Source organism: Scyliorhinus torazame, chromosome 7 (assembly GCF_047496885.1).
Source record: "Scyliorhinus torazame isolate Kashiwa2021f chromosome 7, sScyTor2.1, whole genome shotgun sequence".
Lineage (NCBI taxonomy): Eukaryota > Metazoa > Chordata > Chondrichthyes > Carcharhiniformes > Scyliorhinidae > Scyliorhinus > Scyliorhinus torazame.
In genome coordinates this window covers 153078688-153098617 of record NC_092713.1, presented here as the reverse complement: position 1 = coordinate 153098617, position 19930 = coordinate 153078688, and the positions used below count along the sequence as shown (strand labels likewise).

Sequence of the window (19930 nt, the reverse complement as noted above, 5' to 3'; positions counted from 1 at the left end):
CTCTTTCCATGCAGGAGTTATCAGATAGCAGCAGTGTAACAGAGTAAGATCACAGCCTAGACACGTGTAGCTTAGATACAGTTTGTACAGTTATTTATTCTTACTTTATTGCTAGAGTTAGTTCAGTGGAGTGTCAAACTCATTTATTAGTTCTATCGTTACTTAATAAATTCTTTCAGTTTACTTCGAAGACTCAAGTGTTCTTCAACATCATCTACAGCTAGTAACAACATATATTACTTAAACCCAGTAATATAACACTTTGAACACTGACACATCCGGGAGGGGAGAGGTACCTGGACACGGTGTTCCAGGAGGCAGTCACACCCCTTAGAATAGCAAACTTAAATTCGGCCAGTGGTCAGGGACAGGAGGGTGTGGGTGCGAGTGAGACAGGTAGAGGGATCCAAGAGGTAGGGTTGCAGGAGCCTCAGCCTTTATCCCTGTCCAACAGGTTTGAGATTCTTGCTCCCTGTGTGGACTAGAGCGGAGATTGAACGGAGGATGAGTAAACTGACCACAGCACTGTGGTACAGAGAGCCATTCAAGTGAGAGGAGAGAAGAGAAATGTAGTCGTAATCGGGGATAGTCTAGTTAGGGGCATTGACACTGTTCTCTGTGACCAGGATCGAGAATCCCGAAGGTTGTGTTGCCTGCCTGGTGCTCGGGTTCAGGATATCTCATCTGGGCTGCAGAGGAACATGCAGTGTGAGGGTAAAGATCCAGTTGTCGTGGTCCACGTTGGTACCAACGACATAGGGAGAACAAGGACAGAGATTCTGACAAGGGAGTATGAACAGCTAGGACCGAAAGTAAAAAGCAGAACCAGAAACGTAATAATCTCTGGATTACTACCTGAGCCACGAGCTAATTGGCACAAGGTCAATAACATGAAGGAGGCAAATGCATGGCTCAAAGATTGGTGTGGGAGAAATGAATTCATGGGACATTGGTACCAGTACTGGGGCAAAGGAAACCTGTTCCAAAGGGACGGTCTTCATCTGAATCATGCTGGGACCAGAGTCCAAGCGAATCGCGTAACGAGAGCTGTAGGTCGGGCTTTAAACTAAAAAGGGAGGGGGGCTTTTCAGTTGTCGCAGAAACTAGAAAACCCAAGTTAAAGGAGGAGGTGAGAGTGCAGTTTAGCAATGTGATGGATGGTTACCAGAATATAAAAGTGAGGGACAGAACAGGTCACTGTCTTAATGCACCAAGAATGCTAGAAGAGGAGGGAAATTTAACATTAAAACAAATTTAAAACTGTTGATATAAATGCACAAAGCATTTGTAACAAACCTAATGAGTTAACGGCGCAAATCGAAACAAAAAGTTTTGACTTGGTGGGGATTACAGAAACGTGGCTACAGGGAGACCAGGTCTGGGAATTAAATATCTATTTTTTAAAAAGGGCAGCACGGTAGCATGGTGGTTAGCACAATTGCTTCAGAGCTCCAGGGTCCCAGGTTCGATTCCCGGCGTGGGTCACTGTCTGTGCGGAGTCTGCACGTTCTCCCCGTGTGTGCGTGGGTTTCCTACGGGTGCTCCGGTTTCCTCCCACAGTCCAAAGATGTGCAGGTTAGGTGGATTGGCAATGCTAAATTGCCCTTAGTGTTGGGTGGGGCTACTGGGTTATGGGGATAGGGTGGAGGTGTGGGCTTGGGTAGAGTGCTCTTTCCAAGAGCCGGTGCAGACTCGATGGGCCAAATGGCCTCCTTCTGCTCTGTAAATTCTATGAAATGAAAAAATCCAAGGGTATGCAGTATTTTGGAAAGATAGGCTGAAAGGGAAAGGCGGTGGCGTAGCCCTGCTGGTGGCGAAAGGGATCAGTGCTGTAATGAGAAATCACATAAGCACTGGAGATCAAGATGTGGAATCCGTTTGGGGAGAAATAAGAAATAGCAAAGAGAAGAAATCCTTGTTAGGAGTAATCTGTAGGTCCCCAAACAGTAGTTCTACAGTGGGGCACATTGTAAACCAGGAAATACTGGGGGCTTGCAACAAAGGTATGCAAATAATAATGGGTGATTTTAATATGCACATAGACTGGAGGAATCAAATTGGCAAAGGTAGCCTGGAGGCAGAGTTCATTGAATGTATCAGAAATTGTTTCCTGGAACAGTATGTTCGGGAACCAACCAGGATGCAGGCTACTCTCGATTTGGTATTCTGTAATGAGGAGAGCTTAATTAATGACCTAATAGTTAAGAATCCATGAAGGAGTAGTGACCATAATATGGTAGATTTCAAGATTCAGTTTGGGGGCTAAAAAGTGGAGTCCCACACAAACGTTCTGGAATTTAACAAAGGAAATTACATAGGCATGAGGACAGATTTGGCCCAGGTAGACTGGGCAGTAAGGCTAAAAGGTAGGACAGCTGATGAACAGTAGCAGTTGTTTAAGGAGATACTCACTTCCTCACAACTAAAATACATCCCAGTGAGGAAGAAAGATGGGAAGGGGGTAAAAAACATGCTTGGCTAAACAAGGAGGTGAAGGATATTATAAAGACAAATCTAAGGTATATCATATTGCAAAGGCCAGTGGCAGGCTGGAAGATTAGGAAACTTTCAAATATGAACAAAGGGATGCTAAAAAAGTAATAAAAAGAGCTACGGTAAATTACGGAAAAAAACAGCGCAGAATATCAAAAAGGACAACGGAAACTTACGCAGGTACATAAAAGGGAAGAGAGTTGCTAAGGTGACTGTTAGTCCCTTGGAAGATGAAACTGGTGAGTGAATAGTGGGCAACACAGAAATGGCAGAGATGCTAAATCAATACTTTGCCTCAGTTTTCACGGTTGAGGTCACTGGTACCATTCCTACAGGAACGGGCAATTCAGAGGTAATAGAAAGGGTGGAACTTGGAACAATCAGTATCAATAGGAAAACGGTACTCAACAATCTCTTGGTATGGGACTTCCAGTTGCGGCGATGCCCTGCTACCCGCACGTTTCGGCGGCTCCAGCTCCAACGGACCTTCGGGCTCTTTTAAGAGCCCCAACGGGAAATTTTTGGGCGACGCAACCCGGTGTGGGGTGAGTGAATAGGGAGCCCCCCCCCCCCCCCCCCAACGAAAGAGGAAAATATCGGCGGCGGCAGCTGCAGCGCGAGGAATCGTCGACGAAAGGGACAGAAAGGGAGAAGACACAAGATGGCGGCGGAGAAAGCCCAGGCGACATGGGGGCCCGAGCAAGACGAATTTCTGAGACGGTGTGTGGAGCTACTAAAGATGGAGGTGCTGACCCCGATGCTACAGGCAATTGAGGGGCTTAAGGAGGCACAAAGGACCCAGGAGACAGAGCTCCGCGTGGTGGAGCAGAAGGTGACGGATAATGAGGACGAGATCCTGGGCCTGGCGGTCAAAACACAGACGCACGAGGCACTCCATAAAAAGTGTATTGAAAGGATTGAGGCCCTAGAAAACAGAGCGCGAAGGAAGAACCTTCGGATACTGGGTCTCCCTGAGGGAGTGGAAGGAGCGGACTGTGGAGCTTATGTAAGTATGATGCTAAGCTCATTGATGGGAGCTGAGGCCCCTGCGGGCCCCTTGGAGGTGGAGTGGGCACATCGGATCCCGGCGAGAAGACCAAAAGTGGGAGAACCACCCAGGGCGACAATCGTGCGATTTCACCGCCTTAAAGATAGAGAAGAGGTCCTGAGATGGGCTAAAAAGGTGCGGAGTAGCAGATGGGAGAATGCAGTGGTACGGGTGTACCAGGATTGGAGTGCGGAGGTGGCGAGAAGGAGGGCGAGTTTTAACCGAGCCAAGGAGGTGTTACACAAAAAGGTGAAGTTCGGGATGCTGCAGCCGGCACGACTATGGGTCACGTACCAGGAGAGACACCATTATTTCGATACGGCGGAAGAAGCATGGACCTTTATTAAAGAGGAGAAATTGGATCGGAACTGAGGGACTGATACGGTAGGGAATGTTATTGTTATGGTTGATGTAAATAGAGAAGTAAATTGGGATGGGGGGAGACACTAGGAAATGTGGGCGCCGGTGAGGGAGGAAAGAAGGGACATAGGCGGAGAATGAGGAATGGGAGGGGGGGAAAGAGGAAAGGGAGCTGCGCCACAAGAGGCGGGTCAGATAAAGGGCTGTTCCCGCGCCAGAAAGATTATGGCGGGAAGACAGGCGCAAGGGAGTTCCCCACACGGGGGGGGGGTCAAGGAGTGAGCAGGAGTAGCCGGGGTCAGGTGAAGTCAGCTGACTTGCGGAAGTAATATGGGGGGAGCAATCACGCTAGAAAGGGATCTAGCGGGGGGGGGGGGACACAACTGGGTTGCTGCTGCGGAAATCAAAAAGGAAATGGCTAAAGAGTGGGTGGACGGGGATGGAATGCGACGCCTGGGGAGCGAGTGGGAGCGCGGAGGTGGGATATGGGACTGGCCTAGAGAAGGTGATGGCTAGCCGACACGGGAGGGGGGCAGATAGCCCCCTAGTGAGGCTGATCACGTGGAACGTGAGAGGCCTGAATGGACCGATCAAAAGGGCCCGAGTGCTCGCGCACTTGAAAGGACTAAGGGCAGACGTGGCTATGCTCCAAGAGACACACCTGAAGGTGGCGGACCAAGTTAGGTTAAGGAAAGGATGGGTGGGACAGGTGTTCCACTCAGGACTAGATGCAAAGAATAGAGGGGTGGCCACATTGGTGGGGAAACAGGTAGCATTTGAAGCAAAGAACATCGTAGCAGATAGCGGAGGTAGATATGTAATGGTGAGTGGCAGGCTGGAGGGAATGGAGGTCGTGTTGGTTAATGCATATGCCCCGAATTGGGACGATGCGGGATTTATGAGACGGATGCTGGGTCGTATACCAGACCTGGAGGTAGGAAACTTGATATTGGGAGGGGACTTCAATACCGTGCTGGACCCAGGGCTAGATAGATCCAGATCAAAGACCGGAAGAAGGCCGGCAGCGGCCAAGGTGCTCAAGGGGTTTATGGACCAAATAGGGGGAGTGGATCCATGGCGGTTTCTTAGACCGAGGGCCAGGGAGTTCTCCTTCTTCTCCCATGTCCATAAAGTGTACTCCCGGATAGATATTTTTGTTCTGGGAAGGTCGTTGATCTCAAGGGTGGAAGAAGCTGAGTATTCAGCCATAGCGGTTTCGGACCATGCCCCACACTGGGTGGACCTGGAATTAGGAGAGGAAAGGGAGCAGAGAGCACTCTGGCGATTAGATGTGGGATTGATGGCGGACGAGGGAGTGTGTGGAAGAGTGCGGGGGTGTATTGAGAGATACCTGGAGGTCAATGACGACGGGGAGGTCCATGTGGGAGTGGTATGGGAAGCACTAAAAGCGGTGGTCAGAGGAGAGCTGATCTCCATTGGGGCCCACAAAGGGAAAACAGAGGCCAAGGAAAGGGAAAGATTACTGGGGGAGATTTTAAGGGTGGACAGGGAATTTGCAGAGACCCCAGAGGAGGGACTGTACATGGAGAAGAGACGACTCCAGACGGAGTTTGACCTCCTGACCACCAGAAAGGCGGAGGTGCTGTGGAGGAAGGCACAGGGGAGGAGGTATGAATATGGGGAAAAGGCTAGTCGCCTGCTGGCTCATCAGTTGCAAAAGAGGACAGCAGCGAGGGAGATAGGGGGAATTAGAGACGAAAAGGGAGCCACGGTGCGAAGAGCAGAGAAGATAAACAAGGTGTTCAAGACCTTTTATGAGGGACTGTATAGGTCCCAACCCCCAGAGGGAGAGGAGGGGATGCGGCAGTTCCTGGATCAATTGAGGTTCCCGAGGGTGGAGGAGCAGGAGGTGGAAGGCCTGGGTGCACCGATTGAGGTGGACGAGGTTATTAAGGGGCTGGGGAACATGCAAGTAGGGAAGGCTCCGGGACCAGACGGGTTCCCGGTGGAATTTTATAGAAAATACGTGGACTTGTTGGCCCCGTTGTTGGTGAGGACGTTCAATGAGGCCAGGGAAGGAGGGACTTTACCCCCGACAATTTCGGAGGCGACGATATCGCTAATTCTGAAGAGGGATAAAGATCCGTTGCAGTGCGGGTCCTGTCGACCTATTTCATTATTGAATGTGGACGCCAAATTGCTGGCAAAGGTACTGGCATCGAGGATAGAGGACTGTGTCCCGGGGGTGGTGCACGAAGACCAGACAAGGTTCGTAAAGGGGAGACAACTGAGTGTCAACGTGCGACGACTATTAGGGGTGATAATGATGCCCCCAGTGGAGGGGGAGGAAGAGATAGTGGCGGCAATGGATGCAGAGAAGGCATTTGATAAGGTGGAGTGGGAGTATTTATGGGAGGTGTTAAGGAGGTTTGGGTTCGGGAACGGGTTTATTAGCTGGGTCAAACTTCTTTATGGGGCCCCAATGGCAAGTGTAGCCACGGGTCGGCAAAGATCGGAGTATTTCCGATTATATAGGGGAACAAGACAGGGATGCCCGCTGTCTCCACTGTTGTTTGCGTTGGCAATTGAACCTCTGGCCATGGCTTTGAGAGACTCCAGGAAATGGAGAGGGGTGACTAGAGGGGGAGAAGAACACCGAGTCTCGCTATACGCGGATGACCTACTGTTGTATATGTCGGACCCAGCGGGGGGGATGATAGAGGTTATGCAGATGTTGAGGGAGTTCGGAGATTTCTCGGGATATAGGCTTAACATGGGGAAGAGTAAACTATTCGTGATACACCCAGGGGACCAGAGTAGAGAGATAGAAGGCCTGCCTCTAAGGAAAGTGGAAAGAAACCTCCGATACCTGGGGATTCAGATCGCTAGGAGCTGGGGAACCTTGCACAGACTTAATCTGACACGATTGGTAGAACAAATGGAGGAGGACTTCAAGAGGTGGGACATGCAGCCTCTGTCGTTGGCGGGCAGAGTGCAGGCAATTAAGATGATGGTCCTCCCGAGGTTCTTATTTGTATTTCAATGTCTCCCTATACTAATCACTAAGACCTTTTTTTTAAAAATAGACAGGAGCATCACGAGCTTCGTGTGGGCAGGGAAAGTCCCGAGGGTAAGGAGGGGGTTCCTACAACATAGCAGGGACAGAGGAGGATTGGCGCTACCGAATTTGGGCGACTACTATTGAGCCGCCAATGTGGCGATGATTCGTAAATGGATGATGGAGGGAGAGGGAGCAGCATGGAAAAGACTGGAGAGAAAGTCCTGTAAAGGGACGAGCTTAGAGGCGCTGGTGACGGCGCCGCTACCGCTCTCACCAAAAAGGTTTACCACGAACCCGGTGGTGGCGGCAACATTGAATATCTGGGGACAATGGAGGCGACAGAGGTGTGCGGGGAGCCCTGGTGGGGTCCCCAATCAGGAACAACCATAGGTTTGCCCCAGGAAGAATGGATGGAGGATTTCAGAGCTGGCACCAGTTGGGAATTAGGAGGGTGGGAAATTTATTTATAGATGGGACCTTTGCGAGCTTGGGCGCATTGGAGGAAAAGTATAAGTTGCCCCGGGGAAACTTTCTTAGATATATGCAGGTGAGGGCGTTCACAAGACAACAGGTGAGGGAATTTCTGCTGCTCCCGGTACAGGGGATTCAGGACAGAGTGCTTTCGGGGGTGTGGGTCGGAGAGGGCAAGGTGTCAGAGATATACCGAGAGATGAGGGAAGAGGGGGAGGAGTTGGTGGGCGAATTAAAAGGAAAGTGGGAAGAAGAGCTAGGGGAGGAGATAGAGGAGAGTATGTGGGCTGATGCCCTAAGTAGGGTAAATTCCTCTTCCTCGTGCGCCAGGCTTAGCCTGATTCAATTCAAGGTGCTACATAGAGCACACATAACGGGAGCAAGACTGAGCAGGTTCTTTGGAGTGGAGGACAAGTGTGGGAGGTGCGGCGGAAGCCCGGCAAACCACGCACATATGTTTTAGTCGTGCCCAGCACTGGAGGGGTATTGGAAGGGAGTGACGGGAGTGATTTCCAAGGTGGTGAAGGCCCGGGTAAAACCAGGCTGGGGGCTAGCTCTATTTGGAGTTGCGGATGAGCCAGGAGTGCAGGAGGCGAAAGAGGCCGACGTTGTGGCCTTTGCGTCCCTAGTAGCCCGGCGTAGGATTCTACTCATGTGGAAGGAGGCGAAACCCCCCGGACTGGAGGCCTGGGTAAACGATATGGCGGGGTTCAGAAAACTGGAGCGGATAAAGTTTGCCCTGAGAGGATCGGCTCAAGGGTTCACCAGGCGGTGGCAGCCATTCCTCGACTATCTAGGGGAACGTTAGAGGGAAGACAGATGACCAGCAGCAGCAACCCAGGGGGGAGGGGGGGGTGGAAGTTTTAGGTTATGTTAAATGATTAGATTACCATGTTGATTAGTCATTTGTTTATTGTTAAACTTTCTTTACTGTTATGTTTGATCTGTAAAGGGAAAAAATTTTGATCGAAAAAATTTTCAATAAAACATATTTTTTTTAAAAAACAATCTCTTGGTATTGAAGGTAGACAGGTCCCCCGGCCTGATGTCTACATCCTAGGGTGTTAAAGGAAGTGGCAGCAGAGACAGTGGATCGATTGGTTATAATATTCCAAAACTCCCTGGACACGGGATAAGTTCCAGTGGATTGGAAAAATGCTAACATATCGCCCTTGTACAAAAACAGAGGGAGGTGAAATGTGGGAAATTACAGACCAGTTAGCTTAACATCTGTTGTTGAAAATTGTTCGAATCAATTATCAAGGAGGTAATGTCAGGACATTTGGAAAGCCAAAGCGCTATCCATCAGAGTCAGCATGGTTTTATGAAGGGCAAATCATGTTTGACTAACAAGATATATATATATAGGACTTGCGGAAGGCGTTTGATAAGGTGCCGCACAGAAGATTAATTCACAAGGTGAGATCACATGGAATTAGGGGTTACTTAATAGCTTGGATAGAAGACTGGCTGATGGACAGGAGACAGAATCGGGATATATGGGTCTTTTTCTGGATTGTAAGATGTAGTGGGGTGCCACAAAGTTCAGTCCTTGGGCCCCAGCTATTTACAATCTGTATAAATGTCTTGGATACAGGGATAGAAGGTTCTATAGCCAAATTCGCAGATGACACAAAAGTAGGTGGGGCAGTAAGTTGCAATGAGAAAATAAGACCCTTTCAAATGGATAGCGATAGGTTAGGAGAGTGGGCCAAAATATGGCAGATGGAGTTTAACGTGGATAAGTGTGAGCTCATGTATTTTGGTCAAAAAATGGAGAGGCAACTTATTCATAAATGGGGAGAGATTTTAGGGTGCTCTGATGCAGAGGGATCTGGGTGTCCTCGTACATGAGGTCACAGAAAACAAACATGCAGATGCAGCAGATAATAAGGAAAGGAAATGGAACGTTGACATTTGTAGCAAAAGGAACTGAGTATAAAGGGAAGGAAGTATTGTTGCAACGAAACAGGGCATTGGTAAGACCACACCTTTAGTATTGTGCACAGTATTGGTCCCCTTATTTGAGGAAAGAAGTAGTGGCATTGGAGGCAGTTCACTAGATTGATTCCAGAGATGAGGGGTTGTCGTATGAGGAGAGATTGAACAGTTTTGGCCTATAATCTCTCGAGTTTAGAAGAATGAGGGAAGATCAAATCAAGGTATACAAGATGCTAAAAGGTATGGATAAAGTAGACGTGGAGCAGATGCTTCCTCTTGTGGGGCATTCGAAAACAAGAGGTCATAATCTTGGAATAAGAGATAGCAAATTTAAAACAGATTGGAGGAGAAACTACTTCTCCCAAAGGGTTATGAATCTGCGGAGTTCGCTAGCCCAGAGTGTGATGGATGCAGGTACAGTGAGTAAATTTAAAGAGGAGTTAGACAGATTTTTAATTGGCAATGGGTTGAAGAGTTATAGAGAATAGTCAGGATGATGGAGTTGTGGCCTTGATGGGATCAGCCATGATCACATTGAAGGTGTTTAGACTCGGGAGGCTAAATTGCCTACTCCAAGATCATGTGTTCGCAGAAGGAGATGTTCTGGCTGATTCTGGAATCCAGCTCTTGGTCTGTAGCATTGTCGGTAACAGATGAGGAACATATCAGCCATGATAGAATGGCAGAACAGACGCGATGGGCCGAATGGCCTAATTCTGTTCATATATCTTTCGAACTTATGAAATAAGAATGGAACCAGGTGAGAGTAGTTCTTCCCAGCTGGACAACAGTAGGGGGGCAGAGGAGGAGGATGGTGTGATTAATCATGTCAAAGGCTACAGACAGGTTGAGGTTCATCTTTGTCAAAGTGACAAAGGATGGCATCTGTAATTGTGAGAGCCATTTTGGTAGTGTTACAGGACCAAAAACATGACTGGAATGTCAGAAAAGTGGACAGTGGTGTTCCACAACTATTAGTGCTTTCAATGTTGGAATCAAAAACACAATTTGTACAAATGATACCAAATTGAAGGGATTCAATATGGAGGAGGACTGCAAGAAACTGCAAGAGGACATGAATAATGCAGAATGAATAAATAATCAGCATATGAAGTTCAAAACAGAGAAATGTGAGATCTTACATTTGGTAGGAAAAATAAGCGATTTACTTATGACTTGAAGATGCAAATCTCGGTGTAGAACAGGATCAAAAGAATCTCAGAGTACAAATACATCAATCACTCAAAATTGTGCCAGAAGTTAGAAAGGCCATAAAAACACAAATCAAGCACGAAGTTTTTTTTCTGAGGAGATAGAATTGGAAAGGAGGTAAGTTATTCTCAACATTTACATAACCTTGGTTAAACTGCACTACATGCAGTGTGGACCCGATATTATAAAAAATATGTAGAAATGCTGGAGAGAAAGCGGAGAAGATTTACTAGGATGATACCAGAAATGTGCGAGTATACGTTTCAGGAAAGGATTAACAGGCTTCTGTCTTGAAAAACAAAGACTGAGGGATGGCCTACCTGAGGTCTTTAAAATTATGAAAAGTTTGGAGAGAGTGGAGACAGAGAGAATGTTCCCTCTTGTGGGGAACAACATATCAGAGCCACCAATATAAGATAGTCACCAAGAAATCCAATAGTGAATTCAGAAGGAATTTCCTTCCCCAAAGAATGGTGAAAATGTGGAATATGCAACCACAGGGAGTGGTTGAAGTGAATAGTATAAATGCATTTAAGGTTAAGTAGAACAAGCATAGAAGGGTGTAAGGGTGAAAGGTTTTGAAGAGGAACAATGAGAGGATTCGGTGGAGCACAAACGCCAACATGGGATGGATGGGCCGAACGGCCTGTTTATGTGCCATATATCTTATGTAAGATTTGCATTTGGGAAGTTCAACCTCCCAAGACACTTCACATGAATAGTCAGATAAAATACTGTCACCATGTCACATCAGGAGTTTCTAGGACAGGTGGCTAAAAACTTGATCAAAAAGGTGGTGTTAAAGAAGATAGACTTAGAAAAGGAATCTAACAACTTAAAGCCTAGGCAGTTGAAGGTACAGCTGTCAATAGTAGAAGAAGGTTGGACCTCAGCAACTGTTTGTAGCATTAACTAGCATCCCAGTACATAAGCATGGGTTGCCACTTTAAGAAACTTGATAGTCTTGTGTAATTGCAAGTCTCCCATCCTGGAACAAAATTACTCTGTATGGAATAAGACTGCATGCAATAAGTGAGCAGTGACAAAATATCAGTCAATTACACTCTAAAATGCTTAATGCTTAAAAAGGTGGGAAATAAATGAGACTCGTTCGCAAAATTGAAGCACAAACAGCAAGGGTCACCAGGGTCCCAACATTAACTGAGCACAGGCTTCCAGTCAGAAAAACACCCTGAACCATCACCCTCTGCTTCCTGCCACTCAACCAATTTTGGATCCAATTTGCCAAATTTCCTTGGATCCCATGGGCTCTTACGTTCGCTATCAGTCTCCCATGTGGGACCTTATCAAAAGCCTTGCTGAAGTCAAATACATTTCCCTCATCTACACATTTGGCCACCTCTTCAAAAAACTCAATCAAGTTGGTTAGTCATGACCTCCCCTTAACAAAACCATGTTTTTTTTTAGAAAACAATTTATTGAGGCATTTATAATTTTAATATTTTAACATTCTAAACACAGAGCAATCCACCACACACAAAAATCCCACAATAACATACCCAACTTTCCCGCGTCCTAACTCCTAGCTACCCATATACAAGATTCCCTGCCCTTATTTTTCACTTCCATGCCTCCCCACCTCCCCCCCCCCCCACTTCCTGCTGACGGTCAATTTTCCTTGAAGAAGTCGATGAACGGTTACCACCTCCGAGCAAACCCCTGTAATGAACCCCTTAAGGCAAACTTAATCTTCTCTAGCCTAAGAAACCCTGCCATGTCACTGACCCACACCCCTGACTTTGGAGGCTCCGAATCCCTCTCCATCCCAGCAAAATCCGTCTCCAGACCACGAGGGAGGCAAAGGCCAAAACTTCGGCTTCTCTCCCCCCCCCCTGGGCTCCCGGATTTTCCAACACTCCAAATATTGCCATCTCTGGACTCGGAGTCACCCTCCCTTCAGAAGCTTTGACATGACATCTGAAAATCCCTGCCAGAATCCCCTCATCCTCGGACACGCCCAAAAACAAAACCATGTTGACTGTTCTTGATTAATCCCTGCCTCGCCAAGTGCAGGTTAATTCTGACTCTCATAATTACATCCAATAGTTTGCCCAAAACTGAGGTCGGACTGACTGGTCAGTAGTTTCTTGGTTTATCCCTTCCTCCCTTCTTGAATAACAGTACTACACTGGCTATACTCCAGTCCTCCATCACCTCTCCTGTAGTCAGAGAGGAATTTAAAATTATTGCCAGCACCTCTGATATTTTCTCCCTCGTCTTACTCAGCAGCCGAGGATACATTTCATCTGACCCTGGATATTTGGCTACCATGATACCTGCCAGTCCACTCAGAACTTCCTCCTTTTAATACCAATGTCTGTTCAGGAGAGACAGCGTGTCGTTCCGACCAGTTCTGCCCACAGTAACTAGTTGGAAAAAGTCAATGTCCAGTGATAATGGATTGTTCAAAATGGTTGGAACAGGCGCATGGTGGTATAGTGGCTAGCACTGCTGCCTCACAGTGCCAGGGACCCGGGTTCGACCCCGACCTCGGGTTACTGTCTGTTTGGATTTGCACATTCTCCCCGTATCTGCGTGGGTTTCCTCCTGGTGGTCTGGTTTCCTCCCACAGTCCAAAGATGTGCAGGCTAGGTGGATTGGCCATGCTAAATTGCCCCTAAGTGTCCAAAGGTTGGGTGGGGTTACAGGGATAAGGTGGGGGATTGGACCTAGGTGGGGTCCCTCATAAGAGACCCTCATCCCTCATAACATCACTAAGGAGTAAATTCTGGGGAAAATGATAGATCTGAAGGTGGATAAAATCACCTGGACCAGATGGACTACACCTCAGGAGAGGTGTAGAAACCAGAGGAGATTGTGGAGGCATTGCTGATGATCTTTCAGGAATTACTCAAGGCAGGGAGGGTCCCAGTGGACTGGAAAGTGGCTAATGTAACACCCCTGTTTAATAAGGGAGGGAGGCAGGAGACCGGAAATTATAGGACAGCTAGCCTGACTTCGGTCATTGTAAGATTTTAGAGTCCATTATTAAAGATGAGATTGCTGAACACTTGGAAGTGCTTGATAAAATAGGACTGGGTCAGCACAACTTCGTCAAGGGGAACTCATGTCTGACAAATCTATCAAGAGTTCTTTGAGGAGGTAACAAGGAAGTTAGACAAAGAAGAACCAGTGGATGTGATCTGTTTAGATTTCCAGAAGGTCTTTGACAAGGTGCCATATAGGACACTGTTAAACAAGTTGAGCCCATGGTGTTAAGATACTGGCATGGATAGAGGATTGGCTGACTGGCAGAACGCAGAGAGTGGGAAAAAGGGGTATTTTTCGGTATGGCTGCCGATGACTAGTGCTGTGTCTCAGGAGTCAGTGTTGGGACCACAACTTTTCACAATATACATTAACGATCTGGAAGAAGGAACTGACGGCACTGTTGCTAAGTTTGCAGATGATACATGCAAGTTCGAGACTTTGCCAGAAAGGAGATACAGAGCTTCCCAGTCGAGCCGGCTTCCACATTGCTAGAGGAGGTGCTGATGACAGGGGGACTGGAGAAGGGGGTAGTATCGGTGGTTTATGGGGCTATTTTGGAGAAAGAGATGGCGCCGCTAGAAGGGATCAAGGCAAAGTGGGAGGAAGTGTTGGGAGAGGCGATGGAGGAGGGGTTCTGGTGTGAGGTGCTCCGGATGCCGAATGCCTCCACCTCGTGTGCAAGGTTGGGGCTGATACAGCTGAAGGTGGTGTGGAGAGCACACCTCACAAGGACGAGGATAAGCCTGCTCTTTGAGGGGGTAGAAGATGTGTGTGAACGTTGCGGGGGGGCCCCCCACAAACCATGTTCAAATGTTTGGTCCTGCCCAAAGCTGGAGGATTACTGGAATCCTCCTACTGGAAGGAGGTTTTTAGAGTAATCTCTAAAGTGGTGCATGTGAAACTGAACCCGGGCCCTCGGGAGGCCATATTCGGGTGTAGGACCAGCCGGGGTTGGAAACGGGCGCGGAGGCAGATGTTGTAGCCTTCGCCTCGTTGATCGCCTGAAGGTGGATCCAGTTAGGGTGGAGATCAACCTCTCCACCCTGTGCCCTGGTGTGGCGGGGGACCTGCTGGAATTCTTGACGCTTGAAATGGTCACATTTGAACTGAGGCGATGGATGGAGGGATTCTACAATTCATGGGCGTTATTCATTATGCACTTTCGAGAATTGGATCACATCGAACATTTGGGGAGGGGGGGCTGGGAGGGTTGGGGGGCGAGGGACTGTCTGTGTTAATGGTGACTATTGGTGATTCCTGATTCCTTTTTGTCATTTGTTTATGTTAACATGCGGGCTGATGTCTGCGGTTTGATGCGAGGATGGGATCGTTGTTACTGATATGGGGATTGACATTACATTCGTTACGGATTATTGTTGGGTGTAAATTTGGGATAAAATGTGAAAAAGGTGAATAAAAAATATATTTTTTAAAGTTTGCAGATGGTACAAAGATATGCAAAGGTACCAGTAGTATTGAGGAAGCAGGGGGGCTGCAGAAGGCAAGAAGAGTGGGCAAAGAAGTGGCAGATGGAATACAAAGTGGAAAAGTGTGAGGTTATGCAGTTTGGTAGGAAGAATGGAGGCACAGACTATTTTCTAAATCGGAAAAGGCTTAGGAATTCAGAAGCACAAAGGGACTGAGGATTATCTTAAGCTAACGTGCAGGTTCAGTCAGCAGTTAGGAAGGCAATGCAATGTTAACATTGAGGGCTAGAATACAAGAACAGGGATGTATTTCTACGGCTATATAAGGATCTGGGTAGACTCCATTTGGAGTATTGTGAGCAGTTTAGGCCCCGTATCTAAGGAAGGTTGTGCTGGCCTTGGAAAGATCCAGAGGAGGTTAACAAGAATGATCACTGGAATGAAGAGCTTGTCATATCAGGAGTGGTTGAGGACTCTGGGTCTGCACTGTTTGAGTAAAGAAGGATGAGGGGGATCTCATTAAAACTTACAGGATACTGAGAGGCCTTGATAGAGTGGACATGGAGAGGATGTTTCACGAGTAGGAAAAACTAGAACCCGAGGCCACAGCCTCAGACTGAAGGGATGATCTTTTAAAACTGAGATGAGCAGGAATTTCTTCAGCCAAAGGGTGGTGAATGTGTGGAACTCATTGCCGCAGAAGGCTGTGGAGGCCTTTTCACCGAGTGTCTTTAAGACAAAGATGGGTGGGTTCTTGATTAATAAGGGGATCAGGGGATATTGGGAGAAGACAGGAGAATGGGGATAAGAAACATATCTGCCATGATTGAATGAGAGAGCAGACTTGATAGGCCAAATAGCCTAATTCTGCTCCAATGTCTTATGGGTGGTCTTGCAGACTTTTTGGGCCAAATGATCTCCTTCTGCACTGGAGGGATTCTATTCTATTCTGGCACCTGTTTAACTGACAACTTCAACAAAGCAAGTGCGCAAAAAAATGTGCATTTCTACAATGCCATTCAAAACATCAGAATGTTGCAAATCCTTCACATCTGAAGTGCCATCACTGTTGAAACATAGGAAGTTCAAAAGCCAATTTGTGGATAGCAAGCTTCCACAAACAGCAAATTAGCAATTCCTTGGAAGCACAAACAAATTCCAAGTAATGAGTCACTGAGCAGTCAAGATCAATAAAGTGACAACATCAAATCCATGTGAATAAGTATGGAGTGTGAAGGGTAGTGAAGAACAATCCCTGATTCAATGCTTTTCAAATTCTTGCAAAGGTATTCATTCAGAACACGTTTTTGATTCTGACGGCATACATTAAAAATTAGCACGCTGATCAATTAAAGCATTATTATCCCAAGGAAGTGAAGTTTGCCTTTACACCAAGTGAAAATACTTAAAAGGTTCGTTTTAAAATAGGTCCTGACTGAATTTGTAATGCATTATCAGGCACTATTTCAGATTTTAAAAAGCCATCTCAGAATTTCGAGGTACTGCAAAGACTACATACAGGAAAAAAACGATCTAACTATAATCTGGGCTGACTCCACATTCCGCACAGTTCCTGTTCTTGAACCACAGCCTGCCTCGCCCACTCTCCTGACCCTGTCTGAGTAACAGGACATTCATTCCTGTATCTAACCCCAAATCATCTTGCGCTCACCCTGATGTCACTGACTCTAGCCCCAGGCTCTAACCTCTGTCCTAATGGCCGAATCATTCAACCCTCTCCCCGCAGGACCCCCAATACTTACCCCAGTCCCGGTCCAGATCCCAGGACACGGTGCCAATGGCGCTCCCGGCCAGATTCGACCACTCGCTCAGCTCGGTGTCCATGTCCCGGCCTGGGACTTGACCCTCTCCCAGGTTACTGCCCTCCCTCCCGGTTTCTCACACTCTCTCTGTCCCTCCCTCCCAGTTCTCTCTCTCACTCTCTCTATCCCTCCCTCCCGGTTTCTCTCACACGCTCTCTATCCCTCCCTCCCGGTTTCTCTCACACTCTCTCCAGCTCTCCCTCCCGGTGTCTCTCACACTCTATCCCCCCCTCCCGGTTTCTCTCACTCTCTCTGTCCCTCCCTCCCAGTTCTCTCTCACACTCTCTCTATCCCTCCCTCTCGGTTTCTCTCACACTCTCTCTATCCCTCCCGGTTACTCTCACACTCTCTCTCTATCCCTCCCTCCCGGTTTCTCTCTCACTCTCTCTCTATCTCTCCCTCCCGGTTTCTCTCACACTCTCTCTAGCTCTCCCTCCCGGTGTCTCTCACACTCTCTCTATCTCTCCCTCCCGGTGTCTCTCACACTCTCTCTATCTCTCCCTCCCGGTGTCTCTCTCACACTCTCTCTATCCCTCCCTCCCGGTTTCTCTCACACTCTCTCTATCCCTCCCTCCCGGTTTCTCTCTCACTCTCTCTATCTCTCCCTCCCGGTGTCTCTCTCACACTCTCTCTATCCCTCCCTCCCGGTTTCTCTCTCACTCTCTCTATCTCTCCCTCCCGGTGTCTCTCTCACACTCTCTCTATCCCTCCCTCCCGGTTTCTCTCACACTCTCTCTATCCCTCCCGGTGTCTCTCTCACTCTCTCTATCCCTCCCTCCCGGTTTCTCTCACACTCTCTCTATCCCTCCCTCCCGGTTTCTCTCTCACTCTCTCTATCTCTCCCTCCCGGTGTCTCTCTCACACTCTCTCTATCCCTCCCTCCCGGTTTCTCTCTCACTCTCTCTATCTCTCCCTCCCGGTGTCTCTCTCACACTCTCTCTATCCCTCCCTCCCGGTTTCTCTCACACTCTCTCTATCCCTCCCGGTTTCTCTCACACTCTCTCTATCCCTCCCGGTTTCTCTCACACTCTCTCTATCCCTCCCTCCCGGTGTCTCTCTCACTCTCTCTATCCCTCCCTCCCGGTTTCTCTCACACTCTCTCTATCCCTCCCTCCCGGTTTCTCTCACACTCTCTCTATCCCTCCCTCCCGGTTTCTCTCACACTCTCTCTATCCCAGGTTTGGTTTTTCCGTCGCAAATCAACACGTCAACCTGATAACTACGGCGGGTCCGGAGTGTCAAACAACAGCAGCTCGAAAACGCACCAACAAGGGCAAAACCAGCAGTGGCGCTTTTGTTGAGGAGGACACCGGGGAGCTGCAGACTTTCTTGACACATAATGGTTTCCACTATTTGCACACATTGAACCTCCTGCAGGTAAACATCCTCCCCAAAGCCACACCATCGGCTTGACAACGAAGCACTCAAATTCAAAAGATATAGGAGCAGATTTCGACCATTTGGCTCATCGAGTCTGCTCCGCTATTCAGTCATGGCTAATCTATCATGGCCTCAACTCCACTGTCCTGTCCATTCTACATAACCCTTCAACCCATTACCAATTAAAAATCTGTCTAACTTCTCCTTAAATTTACTCATAGTCCCACATCCACCACACTCGGGGTAGCGAATTCCACAGATTCACAACCCTTTGGGAGAAGTAGTTTCCCCTCAATTCCGTTTTTAATTTTCTACCTCTTAAGACTATGACCTCTCGATCTAGAATGCCCCACAAGAGGAAGCATCCACTCCATGTCTACTTTATCTATATCTTTTAGCATCTCACATACCTCAATTTGATCTCCCCTCATTCTTCTAAACTCTAGAGTATAGGCCGAAACTGTTAACCTCGCTTCACAAGACAAACCCCTCATCTCTGGAATCAATCCAATGAACCTCCTCTGAACTGTCTTCAATGCCACTACAGCTTTCCTCGAAAGCAAATCACATATCCGCCTGAAATCCCCTCACCCCTCCTGAAAAACACTCCACTCCCGTCTGTGGTGAATGGAACTACTGTTAATTCACCAGTGCACTGTGATATCATGTTACTGCTGTATCGTGTTACGTTATGTGTTTAACCCTGTGGGCTCCACCTATGGGCCATTGTACGGCTTCACCCACAGGGGGATGTCGGGGCTCGCCCACGGCTCCACCCCTTACAGGAAGTATAAAGGCAGCTGACCTGCGGGGCCGCATTCATTGTTGTACCGGTCACAGGCAGGCTCAGTTGTAAGCTGATTAAAACCACGGTTTACTTCTCAACGTGCCTCTCAGTGAATTGATGGTCGCCTCAATTTAATCAGCTGAATATACAAATATGGAATCAGCCCTCAAACCTGATAGACTGGAACTCGATCTGAGGTTTAGGTCACAGAGGTGAGAGAAATTTTTTCGCACTGGCTTCGATGCTTCAAGGCCTATCTCGCCACGTCGTCTACGCCATCCGTCACGGACTAACAGAAACTGAGTCTTCTCCACGCACGGGTGAGCCATCGTATTTCTGTCCAGCTCGACGGCGCCGCGTCCTATACAGAGGTCCTCTCACTACTCGAACGCATATATGTACGGCCCGTGAACGAGGTCTATGCGCGACACATCTTCACCACTCGCTGCCAGCGCCCCGGGGAGTCGCTAGGTGATCACCTACGCGACCTCAAAGCCCTCGCACGCAACTGTAACTACCAGGCCGTTACGGCCCCTCAGCATATGGAGCTCGCTATCCGAGAGGTTTATTTTTTTTTTTAATAAATATTTTATTGAAAATTTTTGGTCAACCAACACAGTACATTGTGCATCCTTTACACAACATTATAACAATACAGATAATAATGACCTTTTTTATATAAACAAAAAACAACAAGTAAATAAATATTAAATAACAAAAATGAAAACTAGCCCTAATTGGCAACTGCCTTGTCACAGGCTATACCCCCCCACACCCCCCCCCCCCCATCCCTCCCCCCCCCCCCCCCCCCCCCCCCCCCCACCCCCCCCAAGTCCTGGGCTGCTGCTGCTGCCTTCTTTTTTCCCCCATCTATCTTTCCGCAAGATATTCGACGAACGGTTGCCACCGCCTGGTGAACCCTTGAGCCGACCCCCTTAGGACGAACTTAATCCG

At 47.9% G+C, this 19930-nt stretch overlaps 1 protein-coding gene across 2 annotated transcripts in view; it reads right to left on the bottom strand.

Moving 5' to 3' along the window:
- The window catches only part of atf6 (activating transcription factor 6), a 540099-nt gene extending 523183 nt beyond the window's left edge, over positions 1-16916 (bottom strand). For both annotated transcript variants that reach the window (XM_072511677.1, XM_072511678.1), the window contains exon 1: positions 16750-16916. In XM_072511677.1, coding sequence (XP_072367778.1) covers positions 16750-16831 — 82 coding nt within the window. In that variant the 5' untranslated portion in view covers positions 16832-16916. The remainder of the gene's footprint in view (positions 1-16749) is intronic.
- Between the last annotated feature and the right edge of the window lie 3014 nt (positions 16917-19930).